Here is a 23,260-nt window from a genome sequence, read left to right as displayed (position 1 = left end):
TATATTATTATAAATATATCTTATATGTTATCATAGTTACATTCTATAATTTGTAATGGAAAATGAGGAGGGAAGATATTGATGGCATATAGGATACTCATGTACATCTGGAGGGAGAGGAGAAAAACTTTTCAGTACAAGATGGTTTGCAAGCTGTTCTGCTTAGTCGTACATTACCAAATGTGAATAGTTGCTAAAGAAACAGGTGCTGAAGTTTGTGGAAAGCCTGGCTGATGGGCTGTGATGTTGGCCCTTTGTGTTTCAGTATGGCTGCACTGCATTACATTATGCCTGCAAAATGAAAAACCAGACTCTCATCCCACTGCTCCTGGAAGCCGGTGCAAACCCCATGATAAAGGACAAGGTAAGGATCTGCAAACCTGAGTCTGAAGTTCCCCCTAGCAGCATAATCTTCTAATCCAGGTCTTGTGTTGAAGGAAATCAACCTCCTTTCATGTGAATAATGCTAAAATTAACCATTCTAAGGAAGAAAGAAGCTAAGCCACTCCTTTTAAAATTGAACGACCTTTAAAGGCCTTGCCAAGCCTGAGGCTCAGTCTAATCTGTTTACATTTGCATTGACATTTTATTCTATTGGAAATAAATAACTGAAGTTTCTTTTTCTCCTCAGAATGGTGAGAGCTCACTGGATATTGCACAGAGATTAAAATTTTCCCAGATTGAATTCATGCTAAGGAAAGCATTATAATCCTGTGACCTCAGAGATAGAGATACCAACAAAGTTAAAGGACTGCGTTCTGTCTCCATCTTGGACTACTGGTCTGTGCCATTCCACCTGGGTACCTTGACTTAATGGGACAAGGATGGCTGCCATAGTTAATGTTTCTGAAGAGCCTTTCATTTATAATATTTTTTACTCAGCAGAGTATACCATGGCCACCATTCTTCTAGGGAAAACATTAAAGTTGTTGGTGTCTCCAATTTTGCCCAAAACTGATATTTCAAACTCAGTTTCTCCTGAGGAAGATCATCAGTGTTATTTGAGGTAGAGTCCTCTCCTCCCAGTCGTGTCAGGCTTGTGAAGAGTCTATCCTGTCTATCTCATGCACTAGGAGACAAATTGTTCCTCTCAGGTTCCTTTAACTACCAAGAGGAAGAATCAAAGTATGTACATTTGTATAGAACTGTGTAAATGTGTGTGTGGCGGAGCAGTTTAGAGAGTCCAGTGTAAACATTCCTTGGATCAAAACAACTTCAATAAAAACACCTCTTCGTTGTCTGTGGTGGGTGTGTTTATACCTCAGATTAGCAAATGCTACAAAGCAGAGCTTCTTCCTCCCTGCCCTCCAGTACTGGTTTACCAGCATACCACTAGACATTTTGGTTTCAGTTTACAAACAAAAATTATCTTTGTTTAAATAGTACGTGGAACTCTCAAAATGTTCAGAAATATCTTTCTGGGGCAAGGGGAGTTCAGTGGAAAAGTGTATGCTTAGCATGCATGAAGACCTGGTTTTGATCCCTAGTACCAAAAAAATAAACTAAAAATAAAATAAAATCCTTATGTAAATGTAAGTTGATTACTAAGCTCATTAGTATTTATTTATTTATTCATTCATTCATTCATTCGGTATTGGGGAATGGACCCAGGAGGACTTGACCATGAGCCACATCCCCAGCCCTATTTTGTATTTTATTTAGATACAGAGTCTCACTGAGTTGCTTAGTACCTCGCTTTTGCTGGGACTAGCTTTGAAACTGAGATCCTCCTGCCTCAGTCTCCAGAACTGCTGGGATTATAGGTATGCACCACTGCACCTGGCAGTTTTATTTATTTTATATTTTCATCGTGCTGGGAATTGAACCCAATGCCCACTGCTGCACCCTCAGCTCCAGTTTGGCTCATTTTATTGATAAAATTTTAAATGTTGATGGAACTTATGCAGATGAAGAAATTTTTCACAAAAAATAGAAAAACATAATGAGGTGGTATCTGGATTGTATTTTTAAGTGAGATACTATGAATATCAAATATCTATTTTATTTCCTTTGTGAATAAGACAGAGTAGAAATAAATACACTTTTAAAATATGTCTGACTTAGGTATTATGGGGCAACTAGCACCCTGCCAGGGTAGCTTCCTGCTCCTGAGAACTAGAAAGTCTGAAATAATTAGTAAGAAATAGAGCCAGAGCCAGAAATTAGGTAGATTGGGGCACCTGATAGGTCTTCCAGTCCTGATAGGAGCTGGAACTGAACAAAAAATGGTCCCTATTCTTTATTAAAGGGGGAGTACATCAGAGGCAGGGGTAAGATTTCAGCAGGAGGAGTCTTGCTTCTCAGTGTGTCAGGGGTCTTGCAATAAACAGGTTGATTGGCACTTTGTCAAGCTACACCCATTTTCAAGAGGCTGTGTGGTTCCAGTGGGTCACCCCATCTCCAAGGCTGTGCTGAACTTGTGATGGAGCTGGATAGGAAGCAACATGAACCAAACATTCTCAAACCAGCAGGGTTGCCTCTGGGAGTTCCTGATTCCAGGTTTTCCTGCCTAATGGCTTCCACATCACTTTAGTTCATGCACAGTTCACAGATGGCTCTCGACACTTAGGTCTAGCTGTAGACATGGACTAAACCATACTATATGGTAACAAGTTAGTCTAAGGATGAAAGATTTATTATCCTTGAACAGAACAAAGGTATAATAAAAAATCAAATGCAAGAAATATTTATTGAAGTATGTACAGGCCCTGAGGGAAGTAGTAGTGTAGACATGATTATGAAGAATTTAAGTGTGTTTACATAAATTATTCAAGATTCTTTAGCATTGAACGAAGTTACCAGGTGAGCCTGGGGATGAAAAAAATGTAAATTTCACACAGCAGTACATTTTAAAAATTATACCTTCATCACACACCAATGTACTTTCAACAGTATACCACTGACGTACACAGTATATTTTTGATAGGTTTCAGAGGAGAAATTTTTCAAAACAGCACTCTTTGAAACTGTGAAAATTGAACAGTTTTCTAAAGAAACAAATCTACATTAGAATGAGTTGGAGAGACTAACAGTGACTTTCTCATGATCAAAATATAAGATACTGAACAATTTATTTCATTATGCGCATGACAGTAAAACATTTTCTTCCTTTCTTAATTATTGAAGGTAGAAAATTGGGCCAGTAGGTATCCTAGCAACAGTGTATAAACCCTCAAACAGGCATAAACTAGAATTGAGGGGCTGATATACACATATGTGCTATACACGAGCATTATGCATTTATTGGAAAACTCATAAATATCCTCCAGAATTATCTAATTATCCTCTTTAAGATATAACTATAAAGTATGGCCCTATTCTGAGGATGTTTAATATATGTTAATTACACTGTACCTTGATTTTTTTTGTTGTTGTTAAAGCATTCTGGCTTTTTTAGGTAGTACTCTGTCTATAGTAACAAACTGCAAATGTCATCTTATTTTGTCAAAGTTAACAATAATTCAGAGATTTGTGACCTCAATGTCTGTCCCAATTTGTCATTTTACTTTACTGCTTCAAAAATATGACTTACAGAAAAAAAACAAATGTTATAAGGAGGTTTCCCTGAATGACGTAAGGAATATAGAGATACTTTTTGGTTGTCAGGAACAACCTACTCTTCAAGATGGTAGAAAACCTAATAGCACAGAAAACCTGAATTTACCAAGTTAGTTTAGTTTAACTAATCAGAAAAAAAAATTAAGAAATGGTTTTAGTGCCAAATGCAAAAATGTCAAAGAATGTACACTGTATCTCTGCCTTCTCTTCTACTTTTTCTGGAAATTCCCCTTAAAATTCTCTACTCCTGGCCCTAACCTTATAAGATTGTCCCCAAAACTTGTCAGTTTCAGAGGCTTTACAGTTTGACCTTGCAGGTTCCCTGGGAAAGGTTGGTCTCCTCCTGCTTCATCAGATGTATGATCTCATTGTACATACGGTGAGGAGCATCCAACCCCCAAATGAAATCCACATGAGCCCATTCAGGAATGTTCTTGTGGTAGATGAGGTTGGTCACTTCAGAGAGCAGTGTCTTCACATCTTCTGGATTTGAAAGCCAGTCCTGACCTCCTGTCCACATTGCTGTCGGGACTGTCATATCTCGAACTTTATATTTCACAGGTGTTGGCTAGAGAGGAAGAAGAGTTTTAACTTGAAATAGTTTTAACTTGAAGTATTTGAACTTCCAAGCTCATAACTTATATTTCAAATAAACAATATGACAATAAACATGGCATGTATTGTGGTGAAAGATGCATGGGCTTTAGAGCTATCAGAAGTCCAGTAAGAGTTTCTAGCTGGGGAGGTAGTTCAGTGGTAGAGCACTTGCCTAGTAGGCACAAGGGCCTGGGTCCACGCCCCAGTACATAAACAAACAAACAAACAAACAAACAAATAAAAATTTTGTTCCAGCTCCTTACTTTAAGGTGAAATTACCTAATGTCATTAAACCTGTTTCTTCATCTATGAAATGGGGATAATTACAAGATCAAGTGAGAAAACATTACCTTCAGTTTGTGGGGTGATTGTGGTGCTGAGGGTGGTTCCTTAAGAATTTGGAGTCATAGACTCATTTAGATATAAAAGGTTGGAATATTCTATGGAGTCAGTCATATTTTTTTCTCAGGACCTGGTGTACGCCCTGCACACATTCTATCACTGAGCAACATCACCATCCCCTACACCTTATGGATTAGACATTGAATAACGTTTAATGATTTCCTAGTAATTATATTACAGATAAATTACATTTTAAAATAATGTCCCTATTAGTGTTTAAAGATAATTTCACAGATGCTTCAGCAGGCAAGAATTAAAAATATTCTACATAGAAAGGCAAGAAGTCCTACTGGGAAGGCCTCTGGATCCTCACAGAAACTAAATGATCCCAAGCATCCCATGGCACAGGCCCAGCTTGACTGCACCTCCAAACACTTAGGGAAATCACAAATTGGCCTCTGGCACTCAGGTAATTTGATCAGGTCAAGTTAAATGCCTGGTCTAACCCCAATTCCATATTCTGCTCAAATTATCCAAAGAAGGGTTATAATCTTCCTATTTCCTGGGATTTTCAAGCTGAGCTAGTAAATATGCTTGGCAGTCTGAGACCTTGAGATTAACTGGCATCCGGAATTTTCCATAGAATTGGCTCATTTCTTATCACAAAATTTACCATGGTATCCCAGCTCCAAATTTAGATATCCTTCTTTGTCTTCGTGGTTCCTTAAGAATTTGGAATCATAGACTAATTTAGATATAAAAGGTTGGAATATTCTATGGAGTCAGTCATATTTTTTTCTCATCTTACATGGGAAGAGATTGAACTAAATGTCCTGTCTAGGTCCGTGTTACCCTGATTCTATGAGCCCGTTCTATGTGTTTTATTTCCTTTCCCTTCTACTACCATTTTCTGGTGTCTAGTCTGCATGAATCTCTTCCTCTAGGACTCAGTCCACTAAGTGTTGACAAATTAAAACTATCTCAGAACAGTAACTCTTTCTTTAAAGACATTTTTTTTTTAGGTAACAAGTAAAGAAGGATCTAAAAAGAAGTAGTTGATAGCTGATTGAGAGTTTGCTATCCAGGGATAACTGATCTGTTCAGTTTCCTAGCATTTTTTGTCTACATGGATGTACAGAATGGATGTTAAGTAGGATGTGAGCTTCTCAGAGGAAGATGAGGCTGTGTCCACTATTCTCCCTCATTTTGTTTGTATGATCAATATTTATTTACATTCATACCCATGCTAACCAATAATCCTCAGTGAAAGTTTTAGGATCAAAATAGCCTCCTTATCCAATTCTGATCCTCATACTTCTGTTTTTTATTTATTCCATAGCACTGGCTACATATTTGCTGGGTTACTAATATTCTTTTTCATATTTGTAACTTACAAGTCACAAATTCCTTAAAAGTGTAATCAGGAATAATTCTTAAGAATTTCTTAATCCAATAATTTAAAAAAATATATATTTGATGCCAGGGATTGAACCCAGGGTTGCTTAACCACTGAGCCACATAACCAACTCTTTTTATATTTTATTTAGAGACAGGGTCTCACTAAGTTGCTTAGGGCCTCACTAAGTTTCTGAGGTTGGCTTTGAATTTGCAATCCTCTTGACTCAGCCTCCAAGCTACTGGGATTCCAGGTGTGCACCACCACACCCAGCTTAGTTATTTTTTATTTTAAAGCTAAGTGAGTCCTGATGAATCAAAGCAGCTTACCTACTATCACACAAGCTTATACAGCAGAGGCAAGACTAACACAGGAATCCTCAATTGCCATTCTTTTTATTGTGTCATGCAACAACCTCATATTCCCAACCCCATTAGTCTGCTTGTTTTGATCAGAAAAGGATTGTTCTACTCTCCCTCCTAGACAATACTCATCCCTAGACTAAATCTCCCTCATCTTGTTCCAGAGAGGCCCTGTGTCTTGCTCACAAGGAAGCCTTAGCAAAAATTATTTCTGTTCCATTCTAGAAGCCAAGAGGTCTCTTGGCTAAGCTGTGAATTCTTTCCATTTTCAAATGGAGTCAAACACAAACTCTTATTTCCTTCTTGAACTCTTGTATTTTATTCCCACCCCTGAACGTGCCTATCATTGTAATTTCTCTCTCACACGTTTCCAAAGGATATGTGCATAGCAGATGCTCTCTGTCTTTCTTACCTGATTGCCTTTCTCCAGATTTTTGGTCTCGCTCCCCCAGTCAAATGCTCGGAGTTCCCCAGAATTCACTGCCTAGGAGAGAAAAATTCACCAGATATTAAAATGTGGTGATGGGGTGGTGGAAATATGCTACCGTAACATCTGAAACTGTAAGGGAAATAGAGAACAAGATCCTTTGAGCTGCTCTTCCATTCTGGGATAATCTTTAAGAAAGTGCAAAGGCAAGAACCGAAATCTCTCAGGGAAAGAGTCGGACTGCAGAAACACCTGACCACCATATTAGCAACTCCAGGAAGTGCACCCTCAGTGTAATCCATGTGGGTAGGTATTTGACACAATTCTAGAGGTTACAATGGGAAAGTGCTCCCCCCCCCCCCCGGAATTGTGCAATGTGGTGATTCTGGGAGATAGTGACTAAAGCTTAATTCAGTTTAGAATTTTTCTTTGATTTTGATCATGCAATATTTCTCTACACACACACATCTCACAGACATACACACAAAGAGCTTTTTCTTCTGAGATTATAGGTGAAGTTTACAGTGCAGCGGACTTTTGTGAAAATCTCTCTGGGCCCCTAGGCCCACCTGAGTATTTTTGTTCCTACTTGACTCTGCTGTTGGAGAAGCCACAAGGGGAATGTGGAAACATAATTTCTTCCAGGCCCGTCTTTGAAGTGGATAGAGACAGAGAAGTTTCTCACATAGGCCATCTTATTTTTAAGATCCTCTGTAGATGTCCTTAAACCATTCCTGTCCTTTCCTCTCATTCTCCTGATCTATATCAAGTCCACTATAGAAACATCAGTGACCAGATTGCATATCATCATGGAATAAACACAAACCCCAGAACTGTCAAAAGGGCATCCTTGGACTATTCCAGACAAAATGTGCAAGACCCCTTAGAAAGACTACAAATCCAACATTCTCACCTGGCTCCAGTGTAAAATATTTTGCACAGATGTCCCAGCAGGAGTGTGGGCGACATACACATTTGCTCGACTCTGTAACACAGCATGAGTGGTTTGTGAGACATGGAAAAACTGATGTGCACCTTGTCAAGGTCAAATCTCTAGATAGAAACACCATCAACTTGTTAGTAATTACCTATGAGACAGTAATGTACATATGCACATCAATAAAATATTACTAAATATCTTCTCAGGCACCTACAATTTTCACCTGAGAATAGTTTCTCCTTAGAAATGACTTATTCACTTAAAAAATAATACTAGAGATATTTAGAATGAGGACTCTGGAATGGGGTCTAACTCTGCTGCTTAATTTTTAGCTGAATTTGGGCAAGTAATTTAACTCACTAAATCTCAGTATACTAATCTGTAAAGTGAGGATACTGATAATATTTTTTGCATAGGTTTCTTATAGGGAATAACAGCTGACACAAAATGAATATCTATCAAATGGTAGCTATAAGTGAAATTATCAACTGAAAAACAATAAAGTCCAGGAATTAAAGATCTGTTCCTCCAGCTGCTGGCATTCCTCCACTGACTGTCTTGATTGGGATCACCCTGGCTTCTGAGAAACGCCTGACCAATGCCTCCCTCATTACTAGTGTGGTCTGCATTAAACGACATGTAGAATACAAAGACCAGTCCTTTCCTCCCAACTTGGGACAGGGCTGAAGGGTCACCCCATCTTCACGAATCCTTGTAGAAGCCATTGAGGCTTGTCCTGAGACTGCATCAATGCTTCACATTTTCACCCACCAAATCTTGTGTCCTTCCTTCTTTGGGTGTTATCTCAAGAGCAGATCTCAACATCATTCCACACAAAAATCTCCAACCCAATCTATTTGCCGCAGGAAACCCATCCTGTGACACTCTCCAGTTGATAGCTCTGCCTGAGCCAAGCTGAAACTCCCAGATGTCCCATCACAGAACTTAAACCAAAAAGACCCCAGTGGAGAGAAGAGGTGGATGACGCATGGCGGTTCCCTCTGTTGACTTCAAGGTTCTAATCTTCCATCTGGAATCTAAGGTCAACCTTGCTTCTGCCCCTGCTGAAGCTTTGTAGCATTTCCTAATGATTTGAAAACTGAAGATAACTGGGTGTGCATCTTTTCTCTTTACTGTCTTCACTGGCAGTAGTTTACATCCTAGGAGTGACACTAGTTATGCCCAGCTTTGCTTAGGAGACTTGGAAGACAAAGCTTGGAGACTAGGCTCTTACTTACCATGTTCATATTGTTCGTGTTAAATCCTCCCAGAAGTAGTATGATATTGCTACAGATTTGGTCAAGGATCACCTGGCCACAAAGGTAAATAACAAACTGTCTGAAAAATCTGGTCTGGTACAGAAATTCTTTTTTGCCAAACAATCCCTGTGAAAATATGAAGTAAAATAGGAATCATTAAAGTATGGGCAGTAAAAAAAAAAATTGGCTATAACTTAAAAGTTTATATTTTCGAAAACTTGGCTGAAAGACTCTTCTCCATACACAAGGGAGTATCTGAGGTGTCACCTACCCTGATCATCATATCTGGCAGCAACAAAAATTTGGTCCCAGGGCTCTTTGCATATTTAACAGTGGCTATGGGTGCTAAAGCAAAATACATTTTGATTTTCTGAGCCAGCTCTGGCATCGTGGAAAATGCAATAAAGCCTGTAAGAGAGAAATATTTGTCATCATGGACACAGAATGTCCTAGAACCTGTAAAAAGGATATTTGTTAAAATATTTTAATAATTAAGTGTGATTGTGTCTTAACTCTCCTATAAAATTATAAACTTCTGGCAGGAGCAAAGACTCCTCTGTATTCCTATGATATTTTCTTTCAATCAATAAGTTCTCCATTGAATTATTGAATACACAAAAATTTTGACTTTGAGAAAAAAATATACATGTTGAGGTAATTACATGCTGGACACTTTACTTTACTCACCTAATTTCCAGAACTGAGCTTATTTTTAAAAAAATTAAAAATCAACTTTATAGTGAAAGAAACAGAATTTAAGAAATTACCTTGCTCTGTAAGAGGTATGTTCTGTAACAATTAGCATAGGGGTCTCAGGGTTTGGGTTGGTTTTCCTTGATCCCTAACTTTTCTGGAACCCAAACTGTAGCATGGTCTGATAGACATTTAATTGTCTAATGAACCAGATTCCAGTTCTTATTTATGCCTTAGACTTGGCATAAGATCTTGATTAAATCAGTCTGTGACTCAGTTTCTATATCTGTAGAAAAAAGACAAATTCCTCAAAATTTAGGGAAGATCTTTATGGAGCCCATGGAAAAAAAGAGAAATTACCTAAAGCCAGGATGTTGTCATTATATTTGAAATACCATGTGTCTGTTTTTAAAAAGCCTGCATATGCTCTGCCTAGCGTGGTATTTGCAGTTTGAGGAATCGTTGAGAATGCTGGGCAGAGAAAAACTAGAATCACATGACTTCAGGCTAGTTCCGGGAATGTGGGTGAGGATGAGGAAGAGGCTCTTTCCACTTTTCCCTCCATCTGATTAGGTTTGGCAGCCACATACTAAGAAAGGCAGGCACAGAAGTGACATGTTATTACCTTCTGCTCTCTCAGTTACACCATTAGCAGGAATGGGTGGAAATACACAAACTACACCCCACCTTAAGCCTGAGCAATGTCAACATCTGAGAACTCTAGATAACCCCTCCCACACTACCTCTCCGAATGCAAAGCAAGTTCAAGTTCTCCATATTATCAGCTCCATGGTTTACCACTTGAAAAACCTTATGCTTTCTTGCCCCTTCTTTCCTCTGAAAATAGCCTACCTAGCCTTGTCATCAACACCTTGCCTTCATGTGAAATTGAACCCTGGTAGTATGAAGCCCAGTGAATCACATCATCCTCAACATACGCTGAAAGCAGCATTTTGATTTACACAAACAAGAGAGAATCAAATAAAAATAGTGAATGAGTAGTGAATTATTCTGCTACGCTTACCCTCCTTTGGAGTCAGGTTAATCCTGTGTGGTAAACTACATGTGCTCTCTGTTTAATAAAAGTCAGTGACCAGAGGCTCTGACCATATGTTTTTTAGTCTTTGCCAACCAGGTTTGTCATGATTCTCAGGCTCCTTTCTTAGGATGTATTTGCCAGAGCCAATCAACTTACAACAGGGATCCAAATAATTTGATACAGAAGAGGCTTTCTTAGCAAATGTTTGCCTTACATATATGTTGGATTTCCTCTTTTAATTGTGGTTCCTTTTTCCTTGAAACTTCTCAAAGCGAGTATGTAAACTACTTTATTTTCCTTACTTGCTTGAGGATAGAGCCCAAACCTGAGTAATTTCAGAGGAAGGTAAAGAGGCCATTATTGCTTGAAGATAAAGAGCCAAAGGTGAACTCATGGCTTGCTGATGATGTTTAATGGTCATTGTGAAAGACTGCAGAAGCAAATCACCTGGCAAGTCAGCATCCACAGACAAAGTGACAGAATAGACCACTGAGGTCTCAGAAACATGGTTTCAGACTGATGGCATGGTATATTGTCACATCAAGGGAACAATAAGCAACCTTCGAGTTAACTAAAGGCTGGCTGAAGTACCCCCACTATTGGCCTGCATTCATAAAGCTTTCAGTATGTCGATGAATCTATCATCCTAGAGGTTATCTATTTTTGTTTTTAGAATAATTTGACATTAAGAATGTCTCTGGAGGTGGCAGTAAAGACTCTTATAGGAGTTAGCAATGTGTATACAATTCCTATTCCCCTTGTGGACCTCACTGTACAGTAATTATTTAGCATGAGTTTTGAGTACATGGGTATAGGCCCTGGCTTAGAACCTACTGTATAAGCACTTATTTAAGCTCTTTCAATGAGCTACAAATTATTCATCCATAAAATAGGGTTACAAATATTTCCCACATATTCTTGTGCAGAAACAAAGCAAAATGATGCGTATGTAAGGGGTGGCAGTTAGTAAGTGTTCACAAAAGGCAATTATTTATTTATTTTAGAGGGTATCAGGTATTGAACTCAGGGGCACTTGGCCACTGAGCCACATCCCCAGCCCTATTTTGTATTTTATTTAGAGACAGGGTCTCACTGAGTTGCTAGTGCCTAGCATGTGCTGAGGCTGGCTTTGAACTTGCAATCCTCCTGCCTTAGCCTTCTGAGCCACTGGGATTACAGGCATGCACCACTGTGTCTGGCAAAAGGCTATTATTATTATGAAGGCTTGCATGATATAAAGATGTTATTAAAATACAGATGCCAAAGGGGGCCCAAAATTAAATTGTTTACAAAACCATATATTTCCATAATAATGAGTATAAACCTTATCCTGGTGGCTGGACACAGCTTTCCTGGTTAAAGAATGAGTATTACTTACAGTAAGTGACTGCTCACTTTTCTCCTTCGAAAAGTGTACCCTGGCCTATATCTTAGGGTTTGGCCTCAGGATGAGAGTAAAGAGATCTCTCTCTGGAAACGCCGCCTCCTCACGTCACATGCCATGCCTCCTGAAATATTTCTGCCTCCTAATCTAAGCCTATCACACTTCACCTATTGACTTTGATCTGATAAGGAGCTAAGATGACCACAATCTCCGTCTCCCCAGGTAAGTGTTCTGGATCCTATGGGCCACCTATTAAGTCTTTCACAAAATCATCCAAAGCAAAAGGAGAGTAGACACTGATTTTACATACATCATCATATCAAGTAGTTCCACAGTTCTAACACTGCTAAGAGGGAGTTATTATCCCCATTTTGTAGATGAGGAAACCGGGGCCAGAGGAGTTAGAGAATCTGCTGAAGGATATTTAGGTATGGGTTGGCAAAGACAATATTTTAATCCACATCTCTCTGATTTCAAAGCCCTTGGTCTTTCAACCATACTGCATCCCTCCCTCAATTCAATTCCTGTTCCTCTCAGCTCAGTTTTAAAGAGAAAACCATCCAATCAGAAAGAAGAAGGAGGGAGTGATTCCAGGCACAGCTTGGGCCAAAGGCTCATGTCTCTTCTGAGCATACAAACCTGATGGACTTTGAACCTACCTATGGTGGTGCCCTGTGAATAGCCGACATAATAGATCTTTTTCTGGCCCGTTTTCTGCAAAATAAAGTTTATCACTGCAGGAAGGTCAAACCTAGCCATCTCATCATAACTACAAGGGGAAAAGACAAAGTTATATGAAAAATTATGATCAGATACAGACAGAATTACTACCCCCTCCCAGGATTTGCAAATAAGGTCTTGACTGGTCAGCCCTGATAGCTCATCACTATTCCTCTCCCATGACTCAGATGGACTTGCTTCAAACTTGCCATCCATGGGTGTCACTGGGGTCACAGGCTGTCAGTGAACCTCTCTGCGTTCTCTAGATGTTATCATAGAACAATGGTCATCAGTGAATATTTATTTGAGCACACGATCCACCTCCTAATGGAGGGGTCCTCTTACACAGTTAGCAGAACAGCAGCAGGTCATACAGATTCCTTTATAGGAAACATATTAAAGACATGGCAGGAACTCTTTGATGAAATGTATAAAGAGAAGGTTGAATATCAATGTATAATTTAGGTAAAAACAGTAACTATTTGTTAGGCCATGAGAGATGTTAATCAAATCGATGGCCCCCAAGGTATAACAGTCCCCCCCTCCTTTATATGCCACCTGGTCTCTTCTCCTTTTGGGGGCCACTCCCCTTGTTATCATTCATGGAAGTCAGTCTCAGGATACCCATCTGCAAGGAAATGGGTCTACACTTCTCTCATTCCAGCCTCCATCACCTGACACCAATGAGCATTTTCTCTCCATTAGCTAGACCCAACTTTCTATGTAGGGACCCAATATTCTCCATCTTCCCCCAAAGAATTACTAGTGAATTAAGAAAATTCAGGATTATCATATGAGGATACTGATGACACAACCAAAATGAATTCTCCGGAAACTAGAAGCTATAATTTTTTTACCCAGTTCTCCCCAAGACATCCATATCTACCTTCCTCCATGTACCTGAAAGCCCAGAACTCATCTTGCTCTATGGAGAGGGTCTTGTGTTTCCGAGACCAGGTGTTTCCCCTGCTGTTCCCCATCCACACATCAAAACCAGCATCGGCCAGAATGAAGCCCAGGCTGTTGTTGGGCAGGTTGGAAATCCAGTTGCTGGCATCTCCAAGCAGGCCGTGCTGCAGGAGCACCACTGGCCTGGAACCTGCAGTCAAGAGAAAATTCCACATGTGTGAAGTGCTCTCTGCTCTTCTTGTTATTGCCTAATGTGCAAGGGCTTCCAGGTCAGACAAACCAAAAAATTATGAAAGGTTATGAGCAGATACAGACAGAATCCTGACTCAGCTGCTTGATAGCTTGATTGTCTTGGCCCATTGCTAAATACTTTTGTGTCCCAATTTTCTCATCATCAGTAAAATGCTTCTTTTTAATATTAAATATGATCAAGCACAAGGAACAGATGGCATGATGCCTGGCTACCCCTCCCCCAAAGAAAAACCCAAAAAAGAATAAAATTCAGTTTCCATTGTTGTTTTTATTTATTTATTATGACTGGAGTTGTCTGTGCTCCTCAGAAAATGTTAGAAGTGCCCCAGTAGAGAGTATACTACACATAGATATTGTTTAAGGGTCCTTCAGGTCAAAAGGACTCTCAAGCCAGCTTGAAGGAGAATTTGAGCATCACAATAAAGTTATAGTAAGAAATGATATCCATATAATAAACATATAATAAATTAAGAATAGCCCAGAAGAGGCAAACAGGATCTACAGGAACAATATCAGCCACTGGGGGGGATTGTTCCTCCAATTGGACTAGAAGCTGCTCCCTTGAACCCCAAGCTGCTCAGCATGAGTGAACTGTGTAAGTCAGCAGGGTATGAGAAAGCAAACTTGATCCACAAACAGGGCTGCAGGCTGAACCCCATGCTTAGTAGTTGCTAATTGCTTTATAAAGTGGCATGCCTTGCTCACCTTTCAGGATCTGTGGGGCTTCGTGAAAGGTTTCTCCATGTTTCTAGGCAATTCATTTTTTTTTCTTTTATACAGAATCCATTCATCCTTTTAAAAGATATTTATTAGCACCTACAATGTGCTCAATAGTCTTACTGCCTTGGAACAAGATAGATGAAGTCCCTATTCCCACTGAGCTTACCCTCTGGTAGGGGAGAGACAGATGATACACTAACAAGCAATGATCTGCCATATCAGAGAATATTAAATGCTGGAAGGAAAAGTGAGCCGGGTAAGGGGCCAGCTGTGACCAGATGGCAAGGGGTTGCTGTTTTGAGAAGTCAGGTCAGGGAAGAAGGGCCTGGGCAAGCTGCATAGACATCTGATGGTCCAAGTGAGAACTTAAGTTCAAAGGCACTGAGGTGGAAACATGTTGGACATACATAAAGTACAACTGGGTCTCTAGTGTAAAAAAGGAGTTGATTTTCAAAAAATAACATGAGTAAAAATTGGAACAAAACCCTGAAGCTTATTTATTCTGAAGGCCAACAGTGTTTCCAAGTATTTTCTGATTCTAGTTAAAACAAGGGCTACTCTGGCAAACAGATATGGATCTGAGTGCAACATTCTAGCAAGTGCTAGCACAGACTTTCTGGGAGTGACATAACCTCTGTGACTGGCAGTTTCTTAGGGTTATGGTGAACCTTAAATGATAGTAAAGCATTTACTATTGTACCTGGTATATAAGAAGAATGTAAGAAATGATATTATCTAGACTGGGGTTGTAGGTCAGTGGTAGAGTGCTTGCCTCGCATGTATGAGGCACTGGGTTTGATCCTCAGCACCACATAAAAATAAATAAATAAAATAAAGGCACTGTGTCCATCTACAACTGAAAAAATCTTAAAAATATATTTAAAAAACAGAAATGATATTACCTGTATATGTGACAGATAATGGAGGTGCCACTGTAAATAACGAGCTAAAGCAGTAAAACAAAGAGAGCCAAATAAAATAGGAGATGGGAATATTTTAATTAGTAATGAAGATGAATTTTTTAAAAGCCAGTATTAGTTGAGCATCTCACAAATTAAAAAAATGAAATGATACAAACTATACAGATGTATCAAAAATTTAAAATGTACATACACAGCTTGGTTCTTTAAAAGTCCTTAGTGAAAACTGAGGCAATCAAAAAACTAGGAAAGGAACCACCATCTGACCTAGATATTCCACTCTTTGGTGTATATCCAAAGGACTTAAAATCTGCATACTGCAGTGACGCAGTTCAGAATTGCTAAGCTATGGAGCCAACCTACTTGCCTTTCAATAGATGAGAGGATAAAGAAATTCTGGCATATGTACACAGTGGAATATTATTTAGCCATAAATAAAAATGAAATTGTGACATTTGCCAGTAATGGGTAGATCTGAAGACTATCAGGCTAAGTAAAATAAGCCAATCTCAAAAAACCAAAGGTCAGATGTTTTATATGATACATAGATGCTAACCCACAATAAGCGGGTGAGGGGAAGAACAGAAATTCAGTGGATTAGACAAAGGGGAATGAAGGGAAGGGAGGGGAGATAGGAAAAGAAAGGACAGTGGAATGAATCTGACATAATTTTCCTATGTATATTTATGAATACACCACAATGAATCCCACTATTGTGTATAAACATAAGATTGAGATCTTAATTAGAATTATACATACTCCATGCTTTTATAATATACCAAAATGGATTCTACTGTCATATATAACTAAAAAGAACCAACAATAAAAAAAAAAAGGAAGAAAAACGAGGAGACATTTTAAATATTTAAAGTGCTCTTTGCATGGGGAATACAGTGTATAAATGTGAGGTGGTGAGCGTGGTAGAGTTTCCATTCTTCACTGGTATGGGTTGGGGAGGTCTACTGAAGGGATCATCATTGAATATTCTAGAACATTTATACAGGAGGACTTTGGGAAAAGAGTTAAGTGCTAGAAGAGGTGAAGAAATGGATTTTTATTGAAGGCGGTTTATCTTGTTTTGGATTTTGTTTGTTTGTTGGTGCTGGGCTCAAACCTAGGGCTCATACTTGCTAAGCACATGCTCGACCACTGCACTAACCCCCAACTCAGTCTATAGGTGTTTTTTTTTAAAAGCAAACACTGTATGTTTATATTTGAAATAACTGATGGGTGTTGGGTGGGATAGGGTGGTGGTGATGGAGATTCTGGGGAAACTAACACCATCCTTTGACCTGACTGATGGATCCCTGGCTGCACTAAGAATCCTGACTTCTATAAACAGAAATCACAAGGAAGTCGCAGCTACAAGGAAGCTGCTGTGTTGGGGTGACACTGGGCAAACCATACCTTTCTTCTTAAATGATAGTAGGCCTTGAGGAATTCTGTTAATGGAAAGGATATACCCATCTTCAGTTGCAACTTCATATTCCTCACAAGGGTAGCCTTTATGGAGGATGATTTCGCTCTATGGAAAAAGCACAATTTATTTCTGAATTCAGCTCTATATGGCTGTACTCGCAAGGATTCAAAAGAAAGCGTTGATTCTTGGATGCTGAAAGACATAGATAAAAAAAGCCCTTGATTTTCCCAAACCATGTACCTCAAAAAAACAAAACAAAACAAAAAAACAGCCAACTCTCTCCAGTCCTCATTTTTTATGATGCTGGGGGTTGACTCCAGGATCTCAGCCAAGCTAGGAGAGTGCTCTACCCTGAGCTACTTTCTCCCTCACTTTCTTTATTTCTAATATGGAACCTGGACTGAAGTGATGGTTCTCAAGAGTGGGCCCAAAGCATCAGCATTACTTGGGTACTTGTTAGAAATGCAGATTATCACATTCCAACCAAACATACTGAATTGGGAACTCTAAGAGGGCCCAGTCATTTTTGTTTTAACAATCTTTTAAAGGAATTCTAATGCATTTTATTGTTTGAGAAGCACTGGATGAGAACACTGATTCCAAAAACCGAATATGCATCAGAATCATCCAGGGCATCTAAGCATACAGATTCTTGGTTCTACTTCAAGTTAGAAATCAGGTGATTCTAATACAGCCAGCAGGGACTTATTCCAGAACAATTTATGAGAATCCCTGGGCCATGCCTTCCCTAAGGTTCTTTCCAGTTCTAAAACGACATACTCAAGAGCAGCGATTCTTCACAAGTTTAGATTAAAGAGCCCTTATGAATTCAAGGCTTTAATGATATACACACGGACACACAAAAATGTATTTGCATATAATTTCAGGGGTTTCAGATCCTTGTTGCCTATATATGGGCTCCTGGTTAAAAGTCCCTACTCCATGCACTGGTTATGTGTAGAAACCTCTTTGTAAAATGGGAAGCTGCAGAGATCACCTAAGCATCCTCACTGTTCTTGCTCACTGTCATCATCCAGAGAAGCAGAGAACTATTTTTTTCAAGGATGCTTTAAAATGAGCAAGAGAAGCGAAGCCAAGTGCCAAATGCCTGACGTAGAATAGAGCATGGTTATCAAGAGGAAAACCCTCTGGTCCTACTGTTCAAGATTTAATCCTGACTCTAACACTAATACAAAAAATGACCATATGATCTTGGGAAATTTGATTAAATTGTTTTCATTTGTTGGTTCATACTGCATAACAGTGCTGTAAAAAGATAATAAATATATATCACTAATTACCAAATGCCTGGCATTTGGTAGTATGTCCTCAATTGATATTGGCTGCTACTGTAATTAAAACTTAACCATATCTTATGGAATGTAGTGTGTGTGTGTGTGTGTGTGTGTGTGTGTGTAGCACCATTTCATACTTCTTTTAAAATTTTCAGCATGCATCAGAATTACTTAGCTTAAATCATAAATTACTTAGCATTAAATCATAAATTGCTGGACTCCACTCTCAAAGTTTCTAATAGAGTCAGTATCCAATGACATTTCTTTTTTTTCTTTCTTTCTTTCTTTTTTTTTTTTTTTTTTGGTACCGGGAACTAAACCTATGGGCTCTTAACATCCACATCCCGGCCCTTTTTATTTTTTGAGATAGTGTCTCCTTAAGTTACTTAGGGCCTCACTAAGTTGCTGAAGCTGGCTTTGAACTTTCAATCCTCCAGGATCTTAAGCAGCTGGTGTCCAGGTGTGGGCCATTGTATCTGGCCTCAATGGCATACCTTCCCAGGTAATGCTGATTCTGCTGGTCTGGGAACTAACATTCAAGGGTCACTATTGGAGACTACTTAGGGAGATAAAATAAATATGTAAAACATCAGAAAAGAGAACGGTGACAAGTGTTTATTTAGAGGTTATTTTTCAATGAGGGTTGAGAGATGTGAGTGAAGGAGAAAGTAAGGGAATCGTGAGCGAGGAGAGCCTCATGAGCAGGGCTAGTCAGGCAAGGCCCTGTGGAGGAAGGATTTGAGCTGGGCATTGAGGATTGAAAAGAAGTTATTCAAGGGAACTGAGGAAGTAGGCATTGTGGGCGTGGACATCCCAGCCTCAGTGAACACTGTTTACAGATAGTCAACAGATGCATGACAGTAGTAGAACATACTTTTTAATATTTATCTTTTAGTTTTAGGTGGACACAATATCTTTATTTTATTTTTATGTGGTGTTGAGGATCGAACCCAGAGCCCTGCGCATGCCAGGCAAGCGCTCTACCGCTTGAGCCACATCCCCAGCCTAGAACGTAAATTTGTGGGTATAAAAATACAGGCCCAACCTAGTCTGAAGGATGGGATACTGCTTCTCAACTTGCCAGTTTGCATAACCATTTTTGAGGGTAGTTCATCAATATATGTACGTATTTTTAAACTCTAAATATTTAACTTTTTAATTTAATTGTAAATTCACAAATTAGAACTGTATTTGACATTTAACTTTGAATCCCATTGTCCATTCTCCAAAATTTAACTTAAGGAAAAAAAAAATCAGAAATATATATTAAAGCATAATGATAAGGATGTTTATGCCAGCATTATTTATAGAAATAAAATATTATACTGGGACATTGGTTAAATGAACATTCTGGTGGATGCTGAGCAGCTCTTCCCAGATCCCCCTTCCTTGAAGCACTTGTCCTATCTGCTGTTGTCAGCAGAGAGCCTTGTCTGTCACCCTCTTAAGGGATGGCCTCAACTGTAGAGAATCACTTTTTTTCAAAGGCACATCCCTTCCTGCCACATTCAAAGATTGATTTGTTTGGAGTACAAAGAATGGGCATCTCAGTCCAGATGATTCTAGTTCTCAAGCTCCCCAGAGGGTTTGTTGAGGCTATTTTGGAGTCCAAATCATAATGCACACTCTACCCATTCCTGCTACTCCTTTCCATAGCTGTTGACCCCAAGGCACGCGCCCTCCCTCCCTCCCTCTCTCTCTCTCTCCCCCCCCCCGTGTGTGTGTGTGTGTGTGTGTGTGTGTGTGTGTGTGTGTGTGTGTTTGAGACAGGACAGGGTTTCACTCTATTTCTGAGACTGGTCTTGAACTCATGTACTCCAGTGCTCCTCTTGCCCCAGGCTCCCAAGTAGCTGGGACTACAGGTGTGCACCACTGCACCCATCTCTAAGGGTTCTCCTCAGAAAACAACCTGAACATCAATTCGGCCTTACAGTCTGTCTGCTCCCCTGAAAACCTGAGAAAAATATACACCCTCCCCCGACAAATGGAACTTCATGTGAGAAGTTGAAATGATGTGCTTAGAAGGTTATTTAAACTCTTTGGGAAATTCTCATGACATAGATGAAGTAGAAAAAAAGCTTAGAGAACAGTCAAATTACATGGCACTCTTCCTCCTTGCTTGAGATAGCAGAAAAAATCATAGCTTTTAAAGAAAACAAGAGCATTTATGACACAGTTGTTAGTGGGTAGTCCTGGGTCCAGGGTCTGTTAGTGATTATTGGTCTCCTTTGCATTTTCTCAGATTTTCTATAATGAAACATATTATTTTGTAATAACAAAAGATCTCAGTGTTTAAAAGCCAACTCACCAGAGCCTGTCTTCAGCTCCTTGAAGATGGCATGTTCCCAGCTGCTCCATCTCTCCCACATGCTGACCTCTCGGCCACCACCCTCTTACCTAAGTCCTCTTCATCCTTCCGATGTCAGGTGAGAAACCCTACTTTAGCAACTTTCTTAAGCTTCCTGATTAGTTCCTTCTGTTTTATGTTTTATTCTTTGAATTCATTATTCTCCTAATTAGTAACTGATAGTCTTTCCTGCTGGGTTGTGAGCTCCATGAAGTCAAGGCTTTTGATATTCTGAGATCTCTCTGTGACTTCAATGCATAGCACCATATCAGGTGTCTAGTAGGTGCTCAATAAACACTTGCTAAAAATATACATGAATGAAGCCAGTTGTATACCAAAGTATAGGATAGACTACAACCCATATTTATCAGGATACAGAGTCAAAATCAATTCAGATTCAACTATTTTTATTCTATTGATGAATTTACACCAATAATTATAAAAACCTCCTGCTCAATGGCAGAGAACAATTCAAAGGGTTTTATTCTTAAGAAATCCTTCTTGAAGACCCAGTAGTATGGGTAGAGCTAGGAAGATTGTCTTTGTTGATAGTCAAAGAAATTCCCTTCACATATAAAACAGAGGAATCTGTACAGGAAACTCTCAGGGCCAAAAAATGACTCCTCAAGGGTTTACACTAATATATTTACTATTTAGACAAACCACCTGTCAGTCATTGGGATGGTCAGAAGGAACCTGATAGTTAGCACACTCAAAATATTTCTACTGCCTGTCAGTTTTAGGATTCACAAAAATAGGTTTTTATAAAAAAAAAGAGTCTCAAACCTACAAAAACATATGCTAAGTTTCTTCTTTCTGGGAGGAATTAGATGAGTTCTTGTTGTGGACATTGCACACAATCATCTCACTCATCTCGGGGTAGCCCCTCCTCCTCCTCCTCACCTAGGAGGGTTTATTGTTTATTGCACACACCGTGGTTATAATTATAGGCTTTGTAAAGTTTAGGCGGGCCTGAATTTAAATTGTAGCTCTGCCATGTACCAGTGTGGGGCCTTGTTTAACTTGCTTAACTTCTTCAATCTCAGTTTCTTGATTTGAAAATGGTCATGATGTTATCTACTGCATAGGGCAGTAAAGACGAAATAAAATAATATCTTTGTCACTTTTAACACAATGTCTGCTATGGGATAAGGGTTGGAATTTGAAAGTAAGCTACAAAAAAAATTCCCTGGGAGATATAAAGAGGTGTGTCATTATTCATGCCTTTCATTCATAGGAGGCCTTCTCCAGAACTCACAGGATCCTTTTATTGTCATCAACAGAGTTAGCAGTCCAGAGCAGGGTGAAAAGCGTAGATTAGAATGGTACCAGATGCTACTAGAAGTAGGTGGCCGGTAGCAAGAAGTCAGGGCTGATACCTTATGTTGTGGGAGAAAGTGGAAAAAGAATAAAAGCACAGACAAAATGGGTGTGGGCAACCAGGGGTCTGAGATGGGCCCCCAACACCTCAGTTACTTCTTGCTCATAGAATGAACCTAAGAGTTAAAAGAAAAGATAAATTATGTGTAGCCCAAAGGAAGGAAGCTGTTCACCCAAGATTACTGAATTGGTGAAGCCCCAGGTCTACTGACACCCAGTGTAGCCTTCTGTCCAGCCCAATTACCTATTTTACCACTGTGCCCTGCTAGCATGAATCGCCACCAGATATAAATATATAATACACAATGCAGATATCACACAGATGATACATGAACACATGGGTCACTCCACTTCCCCAAAACATTATGAAAAACCCCAACTTACAACATTCATGAATGCTTCTGGGTCCACAGCTATAGTAGGCATATGTCCTGAATTCACATTTCTTTGGAACAAATACGCCACCAGAATGAGAAGCCACATCTCCACTCTGTGTGAAACAATCCACACTCTTGACAAGATTTCTGACATGGTCCAACATCTGCATTTATTTTAAACAACTACATCTGAAGTCACAAGAGGGATCTACAGATTTCCAAACCCTTTTATATATTTCCCAGGTGCAATTCCTTCTCCAAATGCTCAAGTGAATTGAACAACTTAGTTCACAGGACAGAGTAGACTGGAACTGCCTAGGATGTCCCAACACCATTTGACTCCTCCCGCTCCTCCCTCACACAACTTATAATCACCAATCCTTCAACTTCTAGGTGTGTAGAATTTGCTTTGATGCAACCCGGAGTTTCATGCACGTGATACAGCCCGTAAAATCCCTGTTCTTCATCACTGGGTAATGAGTTTTATGCACATGATACTGCCCATAAAATCCCTGTTCTTCATCACTGGGTAATAAGGACCGTAAGGAACACCTCCCCACAACCCAGTTTATATTTTTCTTTGACATGTAGCAAGATCTGGAGCCTGCAGAGAACATTGCAAGTTTCTGTAGTCACATTCTGCAGCTTCAATGATTACTGTCCTTTGTTGAAGAATAAATGTAGTGAGAAATACTTTTACTTAAAATGTCAAAAATCACAAAGCATTTTCTAAATTTTAATGATGAGTGAGAAGATTGAGTGGAAGAAAACAAACAAATCTATGTTTTAGTCCATTCTTGTCTAGTTCAATTAAATAGATATAAAATTTTCAATTTGGCTTGCAATCACTAGCTAATTGCCGAGAGATTGATACCTAGTAATGAAATCATCTGCAATAAATGAAATGGTGAGTTACAACCTAG

At 39.3% G+C, this 23,260-nt stretch overlaps 2 protein-coding genes across 2 annotated transcripts in view; one reads left to right on the top strand and one right to left on the bottom strand.

Moving 5' to 3' along the window:
* The window catches only part of Ankrd22 (ankyrin repeat domain 22), a 34,690-nt gene extending 33,450 nt beyond the window's left edge, over positions 1–1,240 (top strand). The window contains exons 5-6 of the mRNA XM_005339185.4: positions 266–364; positions 632–1,240. Of these exons, the coding sequence (XP_005339242.1) occupies positions 266–364; positions 632–709 (177 nt within the window). The 3' untranslated portion in view covers positions 710–1,240. The remainder of the gene's footprint in view (positions 1–265; positions 365–631) is intronic.
* A 1,430-nt stretch (positions 1,241–2,670) lies between these two features.
* Positions 2,671–23,048, bottom strand: Lipm (lipase family member M). The gene is made up of 9 exons (XM_013364693.4): positions 22,345–23,048; positions 16,926–17,043; positions 13,618–13,816; positions 12,657–12,766; positions 9,153–9,289; positions 8,861–9,007; positions 7,596–7,667; positions 6,668–6,739; positions 2,671–4,126 (listed from the first exon to the last, which is right to left on the bottom strand). The coding sequence occupies exons 1-9, from the start codon at positions 22,489–22,491 to the stop codon at positions 3,857–3,859; spliced, it is 1,272 nt and encodes a 423-aa protein (XP_013220147.3). The 5' UTR covers positions 22,492–23,048; the 3' UTR covers positions 2,671–3,856.
* Between the last annotated feature and the right edge of the window lie 212 nt (positions 23,049–23,260).

The sequence above is a fragment of the Ictidomys tridecemlineatus genome, chromosome 1 (genome assembly GCF_052094955.1).
Source record: "Ictidomys tridecemlineatus isolate mIctTri1 chromosome 1, mIctTri1.hap1, whole genome shotgun sequence".
Lineage (NCBI taxonomy): Eukaryota > Metazoa > Chordata > Mammalia > Rodentia > Sciuridae > Ictidomys > Ictidomys tridecemlineatus.
This window is presented reverse-complemented; position numbering and strand designations above follow the sequence as displayed.